Source organism: Saimiri boliviensis, chromosome 1 (assembly GCF_048565385.1).
Source record: "Saimiri boliviensis isolate mSaiBol1 chromosome 1, mSaiBol1.pri, whole genome shotgun sequence".
Lineage (NCBI taxonomy): Eukaryota > Metazoa > Chordata > Mammalia > Primates > Cebidae > Saimiri > Saimiri boliviensis.
In genome coordinates this window covers 68,181,383-68,206,702 of record NC_133449.1, presented here as the reverse complement: position 1 = coordinate 68,206,702, position 25,320 = coordinate 68,181,383, and the positions used below count along the sequence as shown (strand labels likewise).

Here is a 25,320-nt window from a genome sequence, read left to right as displayed (position 1 = left end):
GTTGGCCAGGCTGGGCTTGAACTTCTGGCCTCAAGTATCTACCTTCCTTGGCCTTCCAATGTGCTGGGATTACAGGCATGAGCCACCGCACCTGGCATATGTTTTGGTATATTTCTTTTAAGTTTTCTTAATTATTTGACTTTTCAGATCTATATGAATCAGGACTATAAGAAACAATTGAAATTTAGAAAGTTTTCTACACAATTATACTTAAGGATTGCTATTAAATTTGGCTGATGGAATAAGTATGGCAAGAAACCTTAAAACATTTTTTTCATTCTATAAATTCTTACAGAAGTAAATGAGCCAGTCTCTTCTATAGCCTTGACGAAAAGGCTTCATGAGAAATAATTACCAGGTTTCATGAGACAATCCAGAATTAATCTTTATATCTTGTTCATGTGACAGAACACCTGTAAAAACAAAATGGTATTCTCAGCACACCCCATGAAATTGGCACATTTAATTCAGCCTATGAACTAGCACCAATGTTGTTATTTTAAAAAGCAAGACATACAAATCCACTGTCACGCACCTGTTGTATAAATAAGCAAAGCTGACTATTTTTAAATGAATTTACTGCTTTCTTGTTTGCTTTACTTACTCTAGGCAGGTGCCAAGGGAATGCAAATATATATATATATATATATATATATATATATATATATATATATATGAGATAATGTGGAAATTCTTTTCATTAACTTGGCTGTCTTTTTACAATTTTCAGGAAAAAAAAATATTTTAGTGGGGAACACCCTTCTGGTCCACAGAAAACCTGTGTTCCATGTGAAGCATGGTTTGAGACATAGTAGTCTATAATGGCAACTGTCATTTTTTTTTCTTATCCTTAATAGAAACAGGACTGAGTATACATACCCTCCTGGGTGTATGTCGTTTAACAGAAAACTAGAGCTCATGCACAAATACCTGTTTAATAACAGTAACTCTAAACCTTTCCTTCTGACTCATGAAAGCACACTGGCATGTAACTGATGGTAATTTTTAGGAATAACCTTAGATTCTCCCTAAAAGAAAAAAATTATTCACCAGGTGCGGTGGCACATGCCTGTAGTCCCAGCTACTCGGGAGGTTGAGGTGGGAGGATTGTTTGAGCCCAGGAGTTCTGGGCTGTAGTGTGCTATGCCAATCAGGTGTCCGCAGTAAGTTTGGCATCATTATGGTGACCTCCTGGGAGCGGGGGACCACCAGGTTGCCTAAGGAGGGGTGAACCAGCCCAGGTCGGAAACGCAGCAGGTCAAAACTCCCGTGCTGATCAGTAGTGGGATCTCGCCTGTGAATAGCCACTGCACTCCAGCCTGGGCAACATAGCGAGACCCCGTCTCTAAAAAAAAAAGAAAAAAGAAAAAAATTATTCATATATTTCATATACTTGAATTATTCTATTTTCATTATTATTATTTATTTTAGAGACAGGGTCTTGCTCTGTCATGCAGGCTGGAGAGCAGTGGCATAATCACAGCTCACTGCAAGCTGAAATTCCTCAGCTCAAGCAATCTTCCCACCTCAGCCTCCTGAGTAGCTGGGTCTACAGACACAGGCCACCACATCTGGCTAATTTTTTTTTGTTTTTTATTTTTTGTAGAGATGAGGGTCTCACAGTGTTGGCCAGGCTGGTCTTAGACCTCCTAGACTCAAGTGATCCTCCCACCTAAGCCTTCCAAAGTGCTGGGATTACAGGTGTGAGCCATCATGCCCCAGCCTTGAATTATCTTAATAATAACCGAATACTACCCAACTGTTGCAAATCTGTGGCACAATGTCTGTCTATTTTATTTTATTTTAAATAGAGATGGCATATCACCATGTTGCTTAGTCTGGTCTGGAACTCCTGGGCATAAACGATCTGCCAGCCTCAGCCTCCCAGAATGCTGGGATTAGGTGTGAGCCACCACAGCTAGCCATACAATGTCTTTCTTATTTTATATTTCAATGGAGAATTAATATATTAACTAGTGTTCAATACATGTAGCTGAAATTTAAGTTAAAAGAAATTAAGAAATATTCTTTATCCTGTGTACCTTACCCTTGAGTAAGGCTTTTGGGCTCTAGAGTTTCACTGCCTGTTCATTTCCTGGGAGGGGGATTCTGGCAAGAGAATGTAACCCTAAGTACCTTTCTCAAGCCTCCCTTTACCAACTTGCTGCCCTGTAAATGCCAAATCCCCAGAACAGCTAAATTCCTAGCCCAAGGGTCTCATTAGGGCCAAAGTTCATTCCTGGGATTTTTAAATAAATCTCCCTATGTTTTTATTCATAAACCTAAGATTTATAAAATTCTTGAAAACTTTAAAACTAACTTATTTTGTATTCTAATAGACATGAGTGTACATGCGTATCCCCCATCCATAAAAACATTCAAGAATAATAGGTTTGAAAAGAATGGCTACTTAACTTACATGGTTTTTTTTATAGATTTTGAAGGTATGTCCTTTCTTGAAACTGAACAAGGAAAACCATTTGTGTCAGTATTCAGACATTTAAGGTTACAATATATTATCAGTGACCTGGCTTCTGCAAGAATTATTGAACAAGATGCTATAGTACCTTCAGGTAAGAGAACATAATGAATTTGTAATTTTAAGTAATATATTTCTTATTATAACAGTAATATACATAGAAAAGAGCAATGGAGGAAATAGAAATTATTACTATTCCCAGAAAGGTATACATTTTTATGCCAAAGTAGAATCATACGATAAAGGTAATTTTCTGTGCTTACATAAGTATTTTCTCATATCATATCTCATTAAATATGCTCTACAATATTTAAATGATTATACAGTATTCTGTAACATGGATGTTCTTTAATAAACCATGATTTTGGATCAGACTTTTAAAAATTACTTTTGAAGTATTTAAAGATCATAACTGTATTTTCTACTAGTGCTCCTTAACTTTGTTTATTCTGGTTTTATTTTAAAGTCTTAAACTTTATGTTGAAGCAAATATATCTTTGCTAATTATTTTTGGAATGAGTACTGATTTACCTTTCTGAGTTAAATCTCTAGTGCTTGTGAAAAATTCCATTTAGTACTATATGCACATAAGAAATGGAAAATAGAATTTCTGTATGAAGATTTACATGTAATGTTTGTAGTAATAATTAGAGTTATATATTTGTCTAAAAGGTTATGAGTATTTTTGACACCTTAATTGTGACATAGCTGTATGTTTGTAGATTTAAATTGTTCCTGAGATCTTTATACTTATTTGGAAAGGAATTTAAGGGAAGGAAAACTTAGAATTAACTCTTCTGGTATATTTGGAAGTAATGCATTTTTATAAAATCACTTTAGTAAGTTTATAGATACAGTTTAAGTTACAAATTCTCTGAATTTTACATTCCTTATAGTATATTCGTTCTATAATAGTTTTAGTATCTGTTAATACCAGGCCGTAACAATGATGTAATGTTAGATGCCAAAGCCAATTACATATGCCACACTAATTGTACTTCCTTTTAAGGCTTTTTGCAGATGAATTTTGAAAGAGATTGGGGGAAAGTTTGTTCTAAAGTAGTTTAATTTAAATGTGCCTGTGATGCAAGTGGATAAGCTTTATATTTTTGGATTGCAAGATGGGTATAAGTATTTCTAGTCTAAAATATTTTATCCAGTATAAAATCAGAAAGAATTTTGATCTGTATTTTTTGCCAGATTTCAGTCATTGTTACTGTATCTTACAGATGATTATTTATCACATTGTAAGGGACAGAAGGAAGCCACTTAGTTCACATATTGAGGTAGATTGGTGTATACTCTCAGTAGGAATATGTCTTAGATTTGAAATAAGTTGAAATTATTTGGATTAATCAACCTAAAACTCATTGATCATTTTTCAGAAATAGTGCCAAACATGTTAACATTAATCACAGTTAGTCATTTGGCAGTATGGGGAATTTGGGTGCATAGGTTTAACCATGTTTAGGTGAAAAATTTAGAAACTTGTTTAATTAAAAGTTGAATCAGGACTTTGAATAGCAGCGCTTTATTGTAGGATTCAACTGTGTCAAGTACAGTTGTACTCCATTATTTCATGAAATTATGTATAAATTTCAAGATTTATCTTAGGTCATTAGGTTCATTAACTGTCTTACTCCATACTCTCGGCATGCTTTCCTCCACTTTGGTACCTCTGACCAATCTTGTGACCATTCCTCCCAGACTTTTCTACCATGTACCCTGGAACCAGGGACAACAAAATCTCAGAATCTTCCATCTCTTTCCTCCTTTTTTTTTTTTTTTTTTTTTAACTTCCAGAGAAGCTGTTTTCCCTCCGTAGAAGACTTTCTGGCTCTCACGCCCTGCTAATATAGTGTCAGGAGACCACGGTCCTAGCCCCCTCAGCGTGCGCTTTCCAAACTGTTATTGCGTGCCATCTGAGCCTACTTTCTCTCCTGACCCCTCGTCATTTCTCTGCATTCATTTTAGACTTGGACACTTGATTTACTGTCTATTTCTGCCCCCCCCAAGCAGTCACATGGTATGTCCATATGAACAAATCCATTTAATATTCCAGCTTCTTAGTAGTTATTTGACCTCAGCTCCCAGTCTCCTAGTTATTTGACCTCTTTGCCAAACATTAGACACTTTCTACCTTTTAAAACCTGGATATGTCATGAACCTTGTGAACCCTGAATTTCTCAGCATCGGAAACCTGGTAGTTTTCAGGCTTTTATATAACCTAACATATTCATAGCCTCATTCCCTTTTACACTGCTCTTTAACAGCCAGTCATTTTAAGTCCTCCATTTTCTGCCAGTCTTTCAAACCTCTTCTGCCTTTTCTTCCCTCTCAGGCTTGGATTTCTTGATAGATCATGTTAGGTCACTCTTCAACTCTGTGTCCTTCACTTGGCAAATTCCTAAAACTAAATTAAACCTTCTTTGTTCTTGTACCTTCCACTTTGTGCTGAGTACTGCTGCAGAGCATTCTACAGCCCTCATATTGGTGTCACTGCAAATTCACATTTCAACACTAAGCTTGAACCTTGGGACTTCTTACACTACTTTGAGTTCATCATTCCTCTTTTTCATTTCCTTCAGCAATTGTATCAATTTCTGCCACTCTGTTCAAACTTTCTACCCAATTACCTCACTGTCAGTTTTGTGAAAAGTTACTGAAAATGAAAAGGTATATAAATCCATATAATAAATTCAGAAAATAGCTTCAGATTAGATTTTTATATTATACGTAAGCATTTTTGAGCCAGTCTTCTCCATAATTTCGTGTTAATATTTTATACCTAGATGGTCTTATTTGTTCATGTAGAAATTTTTTTTGTGTGTAAACTTTTGGTCACTCATCTTCATCATCTATATCTGATTTATGTATTTCATAAAGTAGTTCAACTTGTAGGCTTATTTTTTTCCTATAAGTCATATTAGTTTTAAGTGGATCTAAGTGTGTGTATTTATACCTAAAGATACACTTTTCCCTTCACTTAAACAAAAAATACTGGGCAAATTAGGAAGTATCTCTTTTTTTGGTTTTTAAAGTTTGTAAACGTTAAGACATGAGATTTTCAAATAATACGGTTTTAGAGGTTCCCTTTCCCGTATTTCTTCTTTGTGTGAAACTAGGGAAATAATCTAAATAAATTCAGTCTAACTTACCTTACTTATTCTGTTGGGAAAATACTGTGTTTACATTCAAAACTGCTATAGGCTAGATCTCAGCTGCAGATCATATCCATGACACTGTCAAATACCACCTTTACGTGCTCTTCTTTTTCCCCCCTGTGGACTGGTGAGGGGCAGGTGGGTAGAAATAGAGTCTTGCTATGTTGCCCAGGCTGTTCTCAAAATTCTAGCCTTAAGCAATCCTTCTACCTCAGTCTCCCAAAATGCTGGAATTACAGGCATGAGTCACCCTACCCAGCCCCTGTTTTGAGTTTTTGTTTTGGACCTTGGTCTGATAAAGTTTAGGTTCTGTAACTTTCTACTATTTAGTCTAAGTTTAGTCTACTTAGTCAAAATTTCTTGAAGGCACTTTTTCAGTGTCTTTCCAGCCAGCAGTAGCTCTCTACCAAAAAGGATCTGACAAACTCTGCCTAGTGTTTCTTTTTGGAGATGACTGCATACAAACATATTGAAAACTCTATGTAAAGGATCTCACTTCACTTATTTTCATCTCATGTTTTACCAAGGATTCTTTTTTTTTTTTTCCTTTTGCAATGCTATTAACATTGCATTTGAACTTGTGTTACATTGACTTATTTTTGGAATGCTACTTTTGAGACACGGGACCTAGAATCCTTAGGCTACCAATGACCAGAAAGATTTCAAGTTTGACTTTTCACTCTTTTGGATTAAGGCATGACAAGAGGAAGAAAAATATGTACTCATGGTTTTAACTTGTTAAAGTGCTTTTGGTTTTAAAGGAGGTTATACAAAAATTGTTGGAATTTAAATTTTGAAACATTTTTATGGGCTACATCTTACATGATATTTGAGAATATACATATATGTGTAACTCTTTCCAGTTTTACAAATGAATCATGAAATGCCATATTCTATCTCTAGATCAATGAGTTTCAAACTCCAGGCATTTTAATAGGTAGAGATCAGCTTTAAAATATATATATTATCTATATTTTAGAATTAAAAAAATATGTGTGTATGTGTACTGAGTCATGCAATAGTTGCTACTAGTATTTACCTATGAAGACAAATTGTCTGTATCCTGGACACTTAACTGTTATTCCTTATAATAGCAAGAATATAATTTTGGAGGACCCTGAAAGAAAAATTCAAAAGTGTATTTAGGCCAGATGTGGTAACTCATTCCTATAATCCCAACACTTTAGGTGGCTGAGGCAGGAGACCTCTTCTCTATAAGAAATGGAAAAATTAGCTAGGCATGGTGGCAGACATCTGTAGTCCCAGCTGCTTTGGAGGCTGAGAGGAGAATTGCTTGAGCCCAGCGGTTCAAGTCTGCAGTTTGCCAAGACAGGGCCACTGCACTCCAGCCTGGGCCACAGACCGAGACCCTGTCTCTTTAAAAAAAAAAAAAAAGGCTGGGTGGGGGCAGTATTTACAGGATATTTTAAGGAAAGACACCAGTAAATCATTGGAAGGCACCTGATTACTTTTGTTAAATAGAGACCTAGGAAGTGACAATCAGGTTTTAATTACACTATAATAATTTTTCTGCCTTTTTAAGATAGAGATTAAGAAATAATTTAAGAACTTAAGAAAATAGAAAAACTACCCATTCTAATTGGGAATAAACCAAAGCAGAAAGATAAATAGTGCTAAGCAATTCTACTTTTTATTTATTTATTTATTTTTTGAGGCAGGATCTTGCTCTGTTGCCCAGGTTTTGAGTGCATTGGCATAACCAGGGATCAATACAGCCTTGACCTCCCAGACTCAAGAGAGCTTCCTGCCTCAGCCTCCTGAGTAGCTGGAACTACAGGCACATGCCACTGTGTCCAGCTAATTTTTATGGTTTTGAAGAGACCAGGTCTCACAATGTTGCCCAGGCTGTTCTATAACTCCTGGGCTCAAGTGATCCTCTTACTTCAGCCTCCCAAAGTGCTTGGGATTACAGGCATGAGCTATCTCACCTGGCCTACTTTTATTTTTAATCTGTTTTTATCTAAAATAACTAACATTTCCACTTACACAGGCTTCTTTTGTGGAAAAAAATTGTATTTATTATTAAAGGAATATCTATAATTAAATTTTTATTCTATTTAGAATATAAAATATTTTAATTTTTATATTCTCTAAATCTAATATTCTGGAATTATTTATTGAATGTGCATGTTTCATCTGCTAATTTAGGGATGGCTTATTTCCCAAAAAACAAATTAATTGTTATTTTTAGATGTTAATAATGAAAGAATTTATTCAATTTTCTGTCAGAACTTCTGTAAAAACTAAAAATATAGTTTCAGGTATGATTTTTACAGTTGAAAAGTTAATATGAACTGTGAAAAGGAAACCATTAAATGCAAGAATATGCTTTTAACTAGGGATTTACATCCCAATTTAAATGTACACAATTTAAGTACAGTCTAGCCTGAGACAAAGCTATATAATCTTTACCACTTTAAAGATCATTAAGCCATTATAGTATTTTTGTAAAACATAAGCTACGTGCTGGTTCCGTTTATTTGTTTGTTTGAGATGGAGTCTCGTTCTGTTGCCCAGGCTGGAGCACAGTGGCAGCCTTGGCTCCCTCTAACCTCTGCCTCATGGGTTCAAGCGATTCTCCTGCCTCAGCCTCCCAAGTAGCTAGGATTACAGGCACCCGCCAACACACCTGGCTAATTTTTGTGTTTTTAGTAGAGATGGGGTTTTGCCATGTTAGTCAGGCTGATCCACCTGCCTTAACCTCCCAGAGTACTGGGATTACAGGAGTGAGCCACTGTGCCTGGCATAAGCTACCTACTCTTTAAATTGCTATTTTAAACTTATATTTAGAAATGGTAACAATTTTATCAATTAATAATGTATAAATCCTTTATGTTCTTCAGTTGTTATTATGAATTTTTTTAATGAATTTATGAATTTATTCTTACATTTCAGAATGGCTGTCTTCTGTGTATAAACAGCAGTGGTTTGCAATGCTTCGGGCAGAACAAGACAGTGAGGTGGGGTAAGTATATTATACCATATCATTTTTCATTTTAAAAATTTGCTATGAATTTTTTAATGCATTCATTATGTGAAAAATCATTAACAATATTGAAAACTCAAGCTGTTGAGGTAAAGATCATATAATAACTTTTCATTATGTTTTTGCAACATTATCAGTCTTATAAATATCTTTCTGGTTGATTAGATTATATAATGCAATTATTGAAATGTAATGTGCTTTATTAGTAAAAATTGAACATGTAATCCATATATGCTTTGTTTCACTTAATATCATGATTTTCTTTCAACATACTGAACTATTACTTGTGATAATGCTTTCATAAAGCATAATTTTTATATTTATGTCTAGATAAATCTGTTTTTCTTATTTATGGTAGTATTGTCAAATTCTAATTAATGTAATAAATAGATTTTGAAGATCTTTAAGTCTAAAATGAATTCAAAAACCATCCAGGCTGGGCATGGTGGCTCACGCCTGTAATCCCAACACTTTGGGAGGCTGAGGCAGGAGGATCACTTGGGGTCAAGAGCTCGAGACCAGCCTGGCCAACATGGTGAAACCCCATGTCTGCTAAACCATGGAAGCAGAGGTTGAAGTGAGCCAAGATCTCTCCACTGCACTTCCAAGCTTGAACGATACAATGAGACTCTGTCTCAAAAAAAAAAAAAAAAAAAAAATCTGGTTACAGATACCTTCCCCCAAAACATATGACTCCCCCCACAAAATATTAATATTCTTTCTTCATCTTAAGGGAAAGATGTACAGTGCTTTGTAGCTCACAGAACTTTTATATTTATGATTTGATCCTTCTGCTAGCTTCTTAATATAGATATTACGAAGAGACTGAGTATACAGAAAGACCTTCGAAGTTTAATGTTTTGCCCCTGATCATTTTGAACTCATTTTTATATACCAAAGAATTTTTTAAAAGAATGACCTGATTATAAGTTTTCATCCAAACAGTAAGTAAATGAAAGTATTACATAAATGTATGATGATTATGTGATTTTTATTATCCAGGATCCTAGTTTCTACTTTCATTATAATTATATATATTTTTAAATATATTCCCTGCATATTTGCCCAGCATAAATATAGTAAGATTGTTGAAATACAGATAATAAATTGAAACCAAAAAAAATGAGCTATTTAATGGAATTGAGAACTAAAGCATTTTGTATTGTTTGAAGTAACAATTAGCTAAACGAGTTGAGAACTTAAACATTTTGAAGTATATGAAGCAACTTATAAATCATCCTACTTCTTTATATTCAGTTTTTGAATTTTGGATGTTCTTTATTTTTCAAGATTTTCCTCACCCATATCCTTATTGAAGGTAATATAGAGTCTCATCTAAGATACTACACTACAATAAGTGTTTGGTTTTTTGCCTTAAGAAGTACAGTCATCTCAGGAGGGTTGGTTTTAGGACCCCTGCATATACCAAAATCCATACATACTCAAGTCCCGCAGTTGGCCCTGTGAAACCCACTATACAGAATGTTGGCTCTCCATACACACAGATTTCACATCCCACAAATACTACATTTTTAAATCTGATTTTGGTTGAGAAAAATCTGTGTATAAAAATGGACCCAAGCAGTTCAAACCTGTTGTTCAAGGGTCAACTGTATACGATAAGATTCCCCCTTAGGAAATGTTCTGTTCAGCAGATACTGAGCATCTACTCATTGCTGTAGGACTGCTAAAGTGAAGAAGACACTATATTCCCTGGATGCTAGGTTATAATCTAGTGTAAAGTCTCCCTCTGGGGTTCTCCTCATGCAAACTCTCGCCTACATTGCCAAGAGGGTTATCTTTCTAAAACAGAAATGTAACTGTGTCAGTTCCCTACTTAAATATGTCCAGGGATGTTTGATGATAGTTAGGGGATTATAGTATTGCTATTCAAGATTATTGAAGCTAGATGGTAAGAAAATTTGGCTCATTATAGTATTTTCTCTGTTTTCGTATGTTTTCAGTTTTTCATAATAAAAAGTTTAAAAGTTACAGAATAAATGCTTGGGAACTTGTTACTTACAGGAGCAGTTGAAACTTATTAGCATGGCCTGTGGAGACTGTCTGCGTTCTATCCCAGATGACTTTAGCTTCGTCTCCTTTCATGGTCATCTGCACTAAATGTGCACTAAATTCTTATGTTCATATGCTGCAGCTGCATTAAATTCCTTTACATTTGTTTTCCTGTTATGCTCTAGTTCCTTTTTATCCACTGTTTCTTCTGCCTGGAATACTCTTACTCCTCCATAGAATGTGCCCCCACACCTCCACCCCAGTCAACAAGCTTCTACTCAGGCACAAATAATATTTACTCTCTAATGATCCCCTTCTAAAAACCCTGGGCAATAAATCTGTACCTTCTTCATGCTCTGAGTATCACAAACTATAAATTATTAATATTATCATAATTAACTGTATTATACTTTTTATGTCTAGTTCCCTACTAAACTCAGCTCTTGGATATCAAGGACATGTTTTATTAATCTTATTTACATTTATTTATTATATTTGTTTCATTATTTTATTATGTATTATATATACTATTATTGTCCCCAATTTCTAGATACTTCATTTTGTAAGTGAATACATGAATAAATGTATTGTATTACTATTATTTGGAATTAGGAATCTAATAATAATAACATATTTATTACAACTTGAGATAACAGTGTTTCTCTTAGTTGATTAAGGTTTTTAAACTAAGGAACCAAATAAAGACTTAACTGATAAAATTCTACAGCCATTTTCTATTAAATGTTGATTTTACGCCGGGCGCGGTGGCTCAAGCCTGTAATCCCAGCACTTTGGGAGGCCGAGGCGGGTGGATCACAAGGTCGAGAGATCGAGACCATCCTGGTCAACATGGTGAAACCCCGTCTCTACTAAAAATACCAAAAAAATTAGCTGGGCATGGTGGTGCGTGCCTGTAATCCCAGCTACTCAGGAGGCTGAGGCAGGAGAATTGCCTGAACCCAGGAGGCGGAGGTTGCGGTGAGCCGAGATCGCGCCATTGCACTCCAGCCTGGGTAACAAGAGCGAAACTCCGTCTCAAAAAAAAAAAAAAAAAAAAAAAAAAAAAAAAAAAAAAGTTGATTTTACATAGTTACACTATATGAAAAATGGTTTGCATGTGAAACAATACTAAGTGGTAGGTGAATATCAAGTCACTTATTATTTACAAAAATAATAGATTTTAACTTATTTTCCTTAGTAGTTAGACTTTTACATTTTGGGCTGGATTTTTTTTTTTGGCAAATAGAATTTTTCAGTTTTTTTTTTTTTTTTTCGTCTTCTCTGGTTTGTCTGAGCCCTAATAAAAGTAATCCAGAAGTCAGGGCAATAAGTGAAACATAGAAGATACTAATTTTTGTTTTTTATCTAGCAACGGTAATAGACTAAAATTAATCAACACATTCTTATTTTATCTATACCACAAAAATTTATTTTTAAATCTGGTAGCAACATTTTCTGTTTTTAACTCATGGGTTTTTTTTAATTAGTTGCATATTTTCTATGATTTAAAATATGTTTTAAATATATTCATGTTATATGTATTTTTTTAGGCCTCAAGAAATCAATAAAGAAGAACTAGAGGGAAATAGCATGAGGTGTGGTAGAAAGCTTGCCAAAGATGGTGAAGTAAGTATGGGTTGTGACTGTTAATATTCTCATACAAATTGTATTATCAGCACATCCTGCACTTGTAAGTAACAATCATGACACTTGTTATGTCTCACAAGCACTTGTTTGATACACTCTGTAGCATGATCTTCTGGGCAAGGAGTTAAAGCCACTATACGCACTAGTGTTTGATTACTTAGACTTGTCTGAGACTGCTGAACTTAAATTTTGAGTTCAGATAAGAGATGCAAGAAGAGGGTCCCTTAGCAATCCAGAAATTAAGCTAAAGAAGAAATTATGAGGGATCTGTTCCATAGTCTTAAAAGTGATTCTGTGTTACAGTTATCCTAAATCAAAGACATTCAAATTCGTTGATTGTTACCCGCATTAGGAGTTACCTTTCCTCCGCCAGCGGAATGGCTCACACCTGTAATCCCAGTACTTTGGAAGGCTGAGGTAGGCAGATCATTTGAGGCCAGGAGCTCAAGACCAGCATGGCCAACATGGTGAAACCCCATCTCTGCTAAAAATACAAAAGTTACCCAGGCATGATGGTGCACACCTGTAAGCCCAGCTACCAGGGGGGCTGAGGCATGAGAATCCTCTAAACTCGGGAGGTGAAGGCTGCAGTGAGCCAAGATCAGGCCGCTGCACTCCAGCCTGGGCGACAAAGTGAGACTCCATCTCAAAAACAAAAGTTACCTTTTTTTAATTACCACCCCATGTATATAAGTGAAGGAAAATTATTTAAAAACAATACCCCGTGTATCCAAAGATTCTTTTTTCTATTTAATACTTTTATTTATTTATTTATTTTTAGAGACAGGCTCTCTCTCTGTCACCCAACCTGGAGTGCAGGGGCATGACCACAGCTCACGGCAGCCTTGACCTCCCAGGCTCAAGTGCTCCTCCCATCCCAGCCTCCCAAATAGCTGGGATTACAGGCGTGAGCCACCATGCTAGCCATCTGTTTAATTTTTTTTTTTTTAATCTGATTGCATCCTGTTAAATTGATTTTACAATCCACTAATGGGATATGAACTACATTTTTAAACACTCCCCCCTAACTAATCATAATTTTTATTTGTAAAAAATCAGCCTTATATAGATACCCATTTGTTTATTTTTCTCCCAAACTTTTCCTCATTTTGACTTTATTTTTAATTTTTTTTTTTTTTTTTTTTGAGACGGAGTTTCGCTCTTGTTACCCAGGCTGGAGTGCAATGGCGCGATCTCGGCTCACCGCAACCTCCGCCTCCTGGGTTCAAGCAATTCTCCTGCCTCAGCCTCCTGAGTAGCTGGGATTACAGGCACATGCCACCATGCCCAGCTAATTTTTTGTATTTTTAGTAGAGACGGGGTTTCACCATGTTGACCAGGATGGTCTCGATCTCTCGACCTCGTGATCCACCCGCCTCGGCCTCCCAAAGTGCTGGGATTACAGGCTTGAGCCACCGCGCCCGGCCTTATTTTTAATTTTTAAAAGTTAATTGTTTTATATTGGCATTGACTGACTGACTAACAGTGTCTCACTGTGTTGCCCAGGCTGGAGTGTGGTGGCACAACATCGTTCACTGCAGCCTCAATACTCTGAGCTAAAGCAATCCTCCTACCTCAGTCTCTGGAGTAGCCGAGACTACAGGCGTGTGCCACCACACCTAGCTAATTTTATTTTTTACTATTTGTAGAGATGGGGGTCTCCCGATGTTGCCCAGGCAACATAGCCCAGGCTGGTCTCAAATTCCTGGGCTTAAGAGATCCTCCTGCCTTAGCCTCCCAAAGTGCTGGGATTATAGGCATGAGCCACCACACCCAGCCTATGTTTGCCTTTATATTATAATAAATGTTCAGAGTATAAAAGAATAGTTTTCTTAGACCGGGCGCGGTGGCTCAAGCCTGTAATCCCAGCACTTTGGGAGGCCGAGGCGCATGGATCACGAGGTCGAGAGATCGAGACCATCCTGGTCAACAAGGTGAAACCCCGTCTCTACTAAAAATACAAAAAATTAGCTGGGCATGGTGGTGTGTGCCTGTAATCCCAGCTACTCAGGAGGCTGAGACAGGAGAATTGCTTGAACCCAGGAGGCGGAGGTTGCGGTGAGCCGAGATCGCGCCGTTGCACTCCAGCCTGGGTAACAAGAGCGAAACTCCATCTCTTAAAAAAAAAAAAAAAAGAATAGTTTTCTTTAGTCCACATTCTTCCTTGTTGCTGCTTCCAGATCTTCTTGCTATTTTGAAGCAAATGCTCCTACTGTACCACGTACTACACTTATTGTGGCTGTAATTCACTGAGCTCACTGCCTTGCCTTGCCTTTCTTTTCTTTCTTTCTTTCTTCTTTCTTTTTTTTTTCAGACAGGGTCTCTCACTCTGTTGCCCAGGCTGAGGGTCTCTCACTCTGTCACCCAGGCTGGAGTGCAGTGGCACGATCATGACTCATTGCAACTTTAACTTCCTGGGCTCAAGTGATTCCCCCTGACCTGAGCCTCCAAAGTAGCTGGGACTACAAGCATGCCCCATCACACTTGCTAATTTTTTTAAATTTTTTGTGGAGACAAGGTCTTACTCTGTTGCCCAGGCTGGTATCGAACTCCTGGGCTAAAATCCTGGGTTCAAGTGGTCCTCTTAACTTGCCCTCCCAAATTGTTGAGATTACAGGTGTGAGCCACTACTCCCAGCCCTCACTACCCTTCTTTACCACTACTGTTATTATCAGTCTTGATGATTTCAATGTCTCTATTCCCTGACCTTCCTTTCCCCATGTTCTTGGGCTCCACCCTACCTCAGGCCTCCATTCCCTTGAGCATACCCTCAATTTTTGCATTACTAATTACTACATCACTTTCAAAATCTCCATTTCAGGCATCCCGTTTTCAGACCCCACCTCGTCTTTCTAGCTCATTCTCTCTAACACCTGGACTCCAACTATTTTTTAACCCTATTTGAATATACAATACATTATTTTTACAACCATTCCCTATCGCCTTTCTCACCACATTTCTAATTCTTTTCCTGACTTATATTTTATGTTCCATCTTAAAATTGGTCCCTTGCTTATACTCTTAACTTTTCTTTTTTCTCTTTGACATGTTAAACTCACCTGGCTAAACCCCAGCTCTTGTTAAGGCTTGCACTCCATGCTTGCATCCAGACAGATGAATGTGACGAAAGACAAACACCATACCCCATTGGGTTCTACTTGAATGTGGTAACCGTAAACTTCAAGTAGGTTAGCATCATAATCTGTCTACATTTCCCTAGTGAATGGATCCTCCCACTAGCTGAGGTAACTCATACCTTCTCTCCTCAAAAGGGTAATGCTCCCAACCTTATTCTTATCTGATGGCCTTGCTTGCTGCCTATTGTAATGAAAAGAGAATCTGTACATCCTGTTACTAGTAATTCTGCCAGTCTATCTACAACTGTAGCTGTGCGCTGCTTTTCCTGTTATTAGAACAATGAACTGCCTACTTCTATCTTAGTTCATTCCCTTTCTTTGTACTGGACTCTATCCATGCTCACCTATTCAAAAGCTTTGCTTTAGCCAGGCACAGTCGTTTGCATCTGTAGTTCCAGCTACTTGGGAGGTTTAGGTGGAAAGATTGCTTGAACCCAGAAGTTTTGAGTTCAGCCTGGGCAATATAGCAAGACCCCATGTCTTTAAAAAAAAAAAAAAAAAATTGCTCCTACAGTTGTTACCTCTACTAGGGCAGAAACTGTATTTTATTTACCGCTGTGATTCCGTTGCTTAGAGGGGTGACTGGCATATAATGTGTGCATATATCAGTTAAATACTGAATTGCAATTCAGGGTGTCAGCGAAACACTTGAAGCCCTAACTACTTCTCTGTATCACACCACCTTATCTGATACGCTCACATTAACTATTAGCTGATAGAATAAACAAACTTGTGAACCTTATGATGATATTTAAAATAACCCAGGTGTGTGTCTGTTGGATAATTACTTAAGGTATTTTGAGTATTTTTAAAGCAAAGTGGATCTTAATGGGTTCTTAATTATCCCCATCTAGACTCCCTAAGCTATATACCCGCTTAGAGTTACAGTGAAAAGCCTTATTATTTATGGTAGAATTACAGTGTGGAGAGAGAAGGAAACTGATCATGAAGAAAAAATTAACTTAGAAAATTATGATCATAAGGGCAGCTTTTCTGGCTTAGATATATAATTCTGGGTGTAAACCTTAAGAAAAAGGCACTGACAAAAAGTCGACCACCCATGAAGGAAATACTTGGAATGGGTTAGAGACAAAAAGACATTTTGAATTTTTTATTTTTGACTTGCTAATACGATAAAGTGAAATAAGTGTCTATTTTTTTATTTAACTGAAATAAGTTTTTTTTATTTAACTGAAATAAAAACTCTCTTTTGTGTTTTTTAGTACTGCTGGCGTTGGACGGGTTTTAACTTCGGCTTCGACCTACTTGTAACTTACACCAATCGATATGTCATTTTCAAACGCAATACGCTGAATCAGCCATGTAGCGGATCTGTCAGTTTACAACCTCGAAGGAGCATAGCATTTAGGTAGGATGAGATTTCCCCAGCCCACCCCTTCTCACTCCAGAGGAAATATAAGAAATAAAACCTTGCTGGGTGTGGTGGCTGACCCTGTAATCCCAGCACTTTGGGAAGCCGAGGTGGGCAGATCAGCTGAGGTCAGGAGTTCAAGATCAGTCTGACCAACATGGAGAAACCCCATCTCGACCAAAAATACAAAATTAGCTAGGCGTGGTGGTGCATGCCTGTAATCCCAGCCACTCAGGAGGCTGAGGCAGGAGAATGCCTTGAACCTGGGAGGTGGAGCTTACGGTGAGCCAAGATTGCACCATTGTACTCCAGCCTGGACAACAAGAGTGAAACTCTGTCTCAAACAACAAAAACAGCACTAGTAGAACTTTGGATGCATTATATGTGGAAGTGGTAGGAAATGAAATGAAGAGGCTCCATTCCTATGAAATGTATTATTAGTAATTAGAATCATAAGATCTAGTATGTCAGGGAGAATGAATAGGCTGGAATATATACCAGTAGGGAATATCAGCCTTGAAACTGTTGCCTTGTTGCTATTCCTAGCAAATAAAAGGTCCAAACTGTAGAAATATATAGCAAGGTATGTTTCCAGGAAAACATGTATTATCCTTAACTTTTTAAAGGATTTACTATGTCAAACTTTGCCCAATAGCTGCTGGCAATCTTTTTCTGAGAGAAGCTGACAAATTGGACAATAGCTTAATGAACGTATGGTTTTAAAGTAATATATTTATTCTTAACACCAAATACAAAAATTAACCCAAAATGGATCAGAGAGCTAAGCTTAAGAACTAAAACTGTGAAACTTTTAGAAGAAAACATTGGGGAAAAGCTTCATAACAATTGATTTGGCAGTGATTTCTTCCATAAGACACCCAAGCGCAGGCAACAAAAGAAGCAACAGATAAAATTAGACTTCATCAAAATCACAAACTGGTGCATCAGAGGACAGTGTCAAGACATTGAAAAGGCAACCCAGGGAATGAGAGAAGATATTTGTAACCATACATTTGACAAAACATTAATATCCAGAATATATAGAAAACTCCTACAACACTATAATTTAAAGAGATAACTCAAAAATGGGCCAAATACTTGCATAAACATTTCTCCAGAGAAGATATACAAATGGCTAATAAACACATGAAAAGATAGCCAACATTATTAATTAGGAAAATACAACCAAATCGCAGTGAGCTATCACTTCACACCTATTAGGACGGCTATTAGTAAAAACAAAATAGAAAAAAAAAAATGTAACAGGTGTTGGCAAGGATGTGCATTGTTTAGAACCCTTGTGTGCTACTCATGGCCATGTAAAATCACACAGCCACTATGGAAGATGGCATGATGCTTCCTCAAAAAAATTAAACAGAATTACCATATAATCCAGAAATTTCTGTTCTGAGTATGGACCCAGAAGAATTGAAAATAGGGACTTAAACAGATATTTTAAATAGGGAGTTAAGCAGATAAACTTCTGATGATAACAGCATTATTCAAAATAGCCCAATGGAAGCAACCCACATATCCACTGACAGATGTTAGATAAACAAAATGCGGTATATACGTAAAATAGAACATTATTTAGCCTTGAGAAGGAAGGGAATTCTGATACAAGCTAAACATGGATGAACCTGGAAGACATACCAAGTAAAATAAGCCGCACACAAAAGCACAAATATAAAACTCCATTGATATCAGTTACGTAGAGTAGACAAATTCGTAGGTACAGAGAGTACACTGGTGGTTGCCAGGGCCTGAGGGAAGGGGAAATGGGGTGTTAGTGTTTAATGGGTAAGGAGCTTCAGCAAGGGAAAATTAAAATGTTCTAGAGATGGGTGCAGAACAATGTGGAAATGTATTTAATGCCACAGAACTATATACTTTAAAATGGTTAAAATGATAAATGTTATGTATATTTTACCACAATAAAAACATTATGAATTATTTCTCTGAGACAGTCTCGTTCTGTCATCCAGGCTAGAGTAGAGTGGAGCAGTCTCGGCTCACTCCACCTCCCGGATTCAAGCAGCTCTCTGCCTCAGCCTCCCAAATAGTGGGATTACAGGTGCCTGTCACCACGACAGCTAATTTTTATATTTTTAGTAGAGATGGGGTTTCGACATCTTGGCCAGGCTGGTCTTGAATTCCTGACCTTGTGATCCACCCGCCTCGGCCTCCCAAAGTGCTGGGATTATAGACATGAACCACCGTGCCCAGCCTATAAATTACTTCTCTTGACCAGATATGTATAATAGCACAGGCTTGTCACTGAATGCAGTCAGATTACAGTTTGAAAAGGCTTCCTAAAAGTATTTTATCAAAGAAAAAACATAGAGAAAAAAGTAAGTATGAAAGTGAGGGAGGGCTTGTTTAATCTGTGGTTTAAAAATTTTGTGTTGGTTTATTATTTATTTCTTTAATCCTAGATTACGTTTGGCTTCTTTTGATAGTAGTGGAAAACTAACATGTAGTAGAACAACTGGCTATCAAATACTTACACTTGAAAAAGATCAGGTATGTTCGATTATCTTCTGGTATAGCATTATAATATTTGTCTTTTGAATCTGCTTTTCAAAATTCTTAAGTAGAGTTAACATTAAAGTGATGGCATTTTGACCTAAAAGTTGGTTTGAAAGTCTTTTGAAGGTAAAGATGAAAGTACCACATTCACTTGTGCATGATTGACCCCATGTCAATGGAAGCGTAATTGGGACAAAGAAACAAAACATGATTTGAGGGGCAGGGAAAAGCTGATTTTAAGGAAATAATCATTTAACCTGAATATCATCTTCAGCACTAAAATTCATTCCTATAATTTTAGGAATCTTAAGTGCCTTATCCATTGTGCATATAGTGCGTTTATACATTCACAGCAGGCATCTTGAAGACAATCCTGTATGTCTCCATAGCTCCTGAATATCATAGGAGCATTATTCTCTAGCCCATTAGATTTGTAAGATAGCAAGCCCTGTAATGTTCCCCAGATTATGTCCAAAGCCATTTATTTATTCATACATCACACACAGAGAAGTTTCAAAGTGTCATGATGAGAACGTAGATCATTTTTAAAAGTAAAATTGAGAGCTGTTAAAATATTGAGGAAGTTTATTAAAACTAATCATCATTCCAAAGGGTATAATGGTTTTATTTATTTATTTTTTTTCGAGACGGGGTTTCGCTCTTGTTACCCAGGCTGGAGTGCAATGGCGCAATCTCGGCTCACTGCAACCTCCGCCTCCTGGGCTCAGGCAATTCTCCTGCCTCAGCCTCCTAAGTAGCTGGGATTACAGGCACGCGCCACCACGCCCAGCTAGTTTTTTGTATTTTTAGTAGAGACGGGGTTTCACCATGTTGACCAGGATGGTCTCGATCTCTCGACCTCGTTATCCACCTGCCTTGGCCTCCCAAAGTGCTGGGATTACAGGCTTGAGCCACCGCGCCCGGCCAAGGGTATAATGTTTTATTAAAGGATTCAGAGCCTGTTATAGTTACATAATTTATGGGAAGTTAGTAGTTTTCCTCAGATTGAAGAGACTGTCGTAGAACATCCTTAGCATTGCAGGTAACCCTGGAAGTGATCATTGTAACTTCACATGCCCTGTATGAGAACTTCTTCAACAGCATTCTTACAGAGGGTCATCCACCCATTGCTGAAACTATAGCTGACCATCTTACATGAAAGTTAATATGTAGGAATGTCCCTTTCAAGGTAGATATATGACAAGAAAGTCAAATCTCCATCAGAATTATCTGTTGGTCCTTCTTGTACCCTCTGCAGCTGAATAGACAGTGACTATCTTTATGTTCTACCTGAAACTTCATGAAAAATAACTGTCATGGCTCAAACCCAGCCAGAGACTTATAAAAGCACCAAGCCAAGATAGTAGTTGTATTGCAAATGTTCCTTCAGCAAACATTTGTGTCCTCACCGTGTACTTGGTTCTCAGCTAGGAGTAGAAGAAATAAAGACAGGCTTTTGTTAATATAGCCTAGTGTAAGGAGCATGATAGAATGAGCTCAGAGTGCAACCTTGAGGGAGAAGACGCTAACCTGTAACTGAGCAGTTGCGGGAGTAGGGGGTGGTTATTAGAGGAAGAGAAAGAAAGACAGCTCAGGGAAAACATCCTCTCCTGGAAAAGTGTTAAAGTGAATGCATACCTGAACCCAGCCTCAAATGATGAGTAGGATGCAAGCAAGGGAATTACACGGATCATTCAAGAAACTGAAAGATAGTTGGAAGAGTTCAGTATAACTAGAGCCAGGGCATGAGGGCTGTGGATGGACTTTGGAAGATTTACTTTGGGAGTTGTGTATTTGTTTTATATAGGTTATAGATGTAGGAAAAATAGAAAATATAACTCAGCTAAAACAATCATACACGTACCACTCAGATACATTACTGAGTTTTTTCTTCACCTGTATCTTTTTTGCAAAGTTGGATCGTACTAGGTTAGCTATTTTGTAACCTGCTTTTTTTTTAATGATGAAAAAAATATATATATATATTTAGAATTTGCCAGCTGGATTCAACTTAGGTGATCCCAATTTTTGGGCAGCATCTAAAAGGAGCATGCGCAGGAGCCAGTTGAACATAGGCTTTTTTCTCTCTGTCAGGTCTGATCACGGTGTTGATCTGGCCACATCAGTGTCACAGAGCTCCTCCACAGCCTGTTTGATCTGACGCTTTTTGGCCTCAACAGCCACAATGAACACAAGTATGTTGTTGTCCTCTGTCCTCTTCATGGCCAACTCAGTGGGCAGGGAGAACTTGTTGGTAGCCCAGTGGTAAGGCCTGGGGGAGAGGCAAAATGGGATCACGTGGCCTGGGCCCAGGAGAAGGAAGGGTTGGCCCTCTTTCAGAGCCCAAGGCTGGGAGAGCCTAGACACATCAGACAGTGAGGTAGCAGTTGTAACCTGCTTTTTTTTTTTTTTTTTTTCACTTTGTAGTACATAGCTTTTCTTGTCAATAAATATATATTCATAGCATCATTTTTATGAACTGCAATATATTAGTTGTTTTATATACCGTAATTTAGATAATTCCTCTTTATTGGATAAAGTTGCCATTTTTTTCATTACTATAAGAAATACACATATATCTTTGTTCATTTTTTTGGTATTTTTAAAACAAAAATTCTAAGAAGTAGAATTGAGATAGAGTCTTGTTCTTTCACCCAGACTGTAGTGCACTAATGTTTGTATTTTTAGTAGAGACAGGGTTTCACCATGTTAGCCAGGCTGGTCTTGAACTCCTGGCCTCAAGTAATCCACCTGCCTTGGCCTCCCAGAGTACTAGGATTACAGGTGTGAGCCACTACACCCAACCCTTAATTTTCATTTCTTTGGTTACTGGTATTGTTGGGGGTTTTTATGCTTATTGAACATGTTATCTCATGTAAAATGACAGTTTATATTGTTTGTTTAATTTTTTATTAAAATAGTCATTTTTTTCTTGCTAATTTTTAAGTTTTTTCTTGTTCCTTTTTTTTTTTTTCTTTAAAGACAGGTTGCCACTCTGTCACTTAGGCTGGAGTGCAGTGGTGCAATCTTGGCTCACTGCAGCCTCCACCTCCTGGGCCCAAGCTTTCCGCCCACCTCAGCCTCACAAGTAGCTGAGACTACAGGCTCACACCTCCACACCCCACTAACTTTTTTGTATTTTTTATATAGAGACTAGGTTTTGCCACGTTACCCAGGCTGGTCTGGAATTCCAGGCCTCAAGCAATCCACCTGCCTCAGCCTCCCAAAGTGCTGGGATTACAGGCATGAGCCACCATGCCTGGACAGGTTTTACACTTTTGTCATTTGTCTTTTCAACCTTCAAAACAATCTATATTTTTCTTTTATAATTCTTTTTTTATTTTTGGTGTGATCCTTAGGCCCCCTTATTCTTACTAGGATTATATAAATAGTCACCTATATATTTTTCTGTTCTTTTTATGACTTAGTTTTTTACTTTGGAGTATTTGATGATACATCTGAAATGTACCAGATGTATCAATGCATTTAAAATGCCTTATCAGACACAAAATACTTAAAAACTTGCTTTCATTTCTGGACTTCTGTTTTATTGATTTCTTTGTTATGAGGACAAGGCATTGTTTTAATTAGGCTAACTTTAAGATGCATTTTAATATTTAGTAATGCAAAACCACCTTCATTATTCAAAATGGTTTTTTCAAAAATCTCTCAGTTCTTTGTGCATGATTATTCTCCTGTAGGATGTAGAATCAGTTTGTCAAGTTTCCTTTCAAAAATTCCTATGGGGATTTTAATTTATGTGATTAAATATATAGAGTAGTTTGTGGACAATTGATATCTTCCTTTCTGGAATATGATATTTTCTACATTTATTTAGGTCTTCTCTTCTATCTCTTTCTAAAATTTGTAGTTTTTTTCCATATTGTTCCTGTATATTTCCTGGAAGTATAATGCTTTGTATTTTACATTTCAATTGCTAATATGAAATGAACCATTTGTTCTAATAGTTTTTGATGATGTAAAATAGTTAGTGATTTTTGTATGTTTATTTTGTAACTGTCCATCTTACAAGACCATGCCAAATGGATTTGCACTATAGAAGGTTCCCTCAGACAGCAATATGTAGGAAGGATTAAAGCATGATAATGGCAAGAAAACAATTTATTGATTATATAGCTATAACTCAGATAAAAAGTGATGAGAACCTTAAAGAATGTAGCAATGAAGATGAAAATATTGATGGGTTCTGGAAATCAAGTAGTGCAATTGAAAATTTGATTCTTAATTGTGTGTGTGCATGAGGAAATGTCAGATGGTTTATGGTTTTCTGGTTTGGGCAATTTGATTTATAGTAGTGGTTTTACCTGAGATTTGAATTATAGGAAGGAAAATGAACATGACACAGTGTTGGTGATGGTGAAGCAATGATAAATTCCGTTTAGGGCATATTTAATTTGAGAGCATCAAGGTGAAAATTTGATAGGCTGAATAAATGGATTTGGAGTTTGCAAGCAATGCCTGAACTAGAAATAATTGGATGAGATAACTTACAGGAAACATGCAGGGAATATGACAGGATAGAACCCTAGGGACCAATGGTATTTAAGAGATGGGCAAAAAAGGTAACCTGGTGAGACATCTGAAAGCTGGGATGGGGAATCAAAGCCAAATTGCAGGCTTGGCATGGTAGCTCATGCCTGTAATCCCAGCACTTTGAGAGGCCAAGACAAGAGGATTGCTTGAGACCAGGAGTTTAAGACCAGCCATTGAAACATAACAAAACCCTATCTATACAAAAAATTTAAAAAATTAGCCAGGCATGGTGGCAGGTGCCTGTAGTCCCAGCTACTTGGAACCTGAGGCAGGAAGATCACTTGAGCCTGGGGGGCTGAGACTGCAATGAGCCATGATCGTACCACCACACTCCAGCCTGAGTGACAGAATGAGACCCTCTCTCAAAACAAAAACAGACCAACAAAAAACACCATCAACAACAATACCCAGAAATTTATTTTTTTAAGCCAAATTGTAAGAATGAAAGTGGAGGTGGCCCAGAAAGAAAGGAATGCTTAGATCAGGGGTCCCCAAACTACAGCCCGTGGGCCACATGTGGCCCCCTGAGGCCATTTATCTGGCCCCTGCCGCACTTCAGAAAGGGACACCTCTTTCGTTGGTGGTCAGTGAGAGGAGCACAGGATGCATTTGCATCCTGTGCTCCTGGAGTACTGTATGTGGTGGTGCCGCAAAGCACAACGTCGCTCACGTACAGTACTACTTCCAATGATGCGGGATGCACGGATCACAGCTCCGGAAGCGCATCATATGACGCACATCTGGTCTGCGGCTGCGGCACCCCACATCACCGGAAGCAGTGTGAAATAACAGCAGAAGTAGGAAGAAAGGCAAAGCACTATAACCATTACTACACAGTACAATGGCTCCATACTCCCCAAATGTACAACAACATAATGGCCCCTATAACCTCCCTTTGCCCAAAAGTCTCCCCCCACATTACTACACACTATGTTTCCCCTATTATAAGACCCTGTCTTATATTAATTTTACCCCCAAAGGACAGGGGCTGTCTTATTTTTAGGAGGTATCTTATAATGGGGGAACATGCAGCAGTGGGCTTCCCACAGAAGAGGCCCACCGCTGCTGCAGATGTCCAGGACTCTGTATACACAGTGTCACAGGCTGATTACCGCCATCCCTGTATACAGCACTGGAGGCGGTGCTGGGCCTGTGACACTGTATACCACTGTCTGGGATAGTGGAGGCAGCAACGCTGGCTGTGAAGGGTGTCACACCTTGCGTAGTCCGGCCCTCCAACAGTCTGAGGGACAGTGAACTGGCCCCCTGTGTAAAACGTTTGGGGACCCCTGGGTTAGATAGTAGCCAATGGTTGAGGATTTGAATTTCAGTTACTTTATAATTAAGTGAAGATTTCTGATAGTTAGTTGTATTTATGGATCTTGGAATTTAGACATTTAAGATAGGATGTGGGGGAG

The 25,320-nt window shown here is 37.6% G+C and overlaps 1 protein-coding gene across 1 annotated transcript in view; it reads left to right on the top strand.

Annotated features, from left to right (window-relative positions):
* Nucleotides 1-25,320, top strand: part of GMCL1 (germ cell-less 1, spermatogenesis associated) — a 56,049-nt gene that overhangs the window by 23,529 nt on the left and 7,200 nt on the right. Inside the window, exons 9-13 of the mRNA XM_010333504.3 lie at nt 2,436-2,573; nt 8,560-8,629; nt 12,214-12,289; nt 16,671-16,816; nt 19,255-19,342. Coding sequence (XP_010331806.2) covers nt 2,436-2,573; nt 8,560-8,629; nt 12,214-12,289; nt 16,671-16,816; nt 19,255-19,342 — 518 coding nt within the window. The remainder of the gene's footprint in view (nt 1-2,435; nt 2,574-8,559; nt 8,630-12,213; nt 12,290-16,670; nt 16,817-19,254; nt 19,343-25,320) is intronic.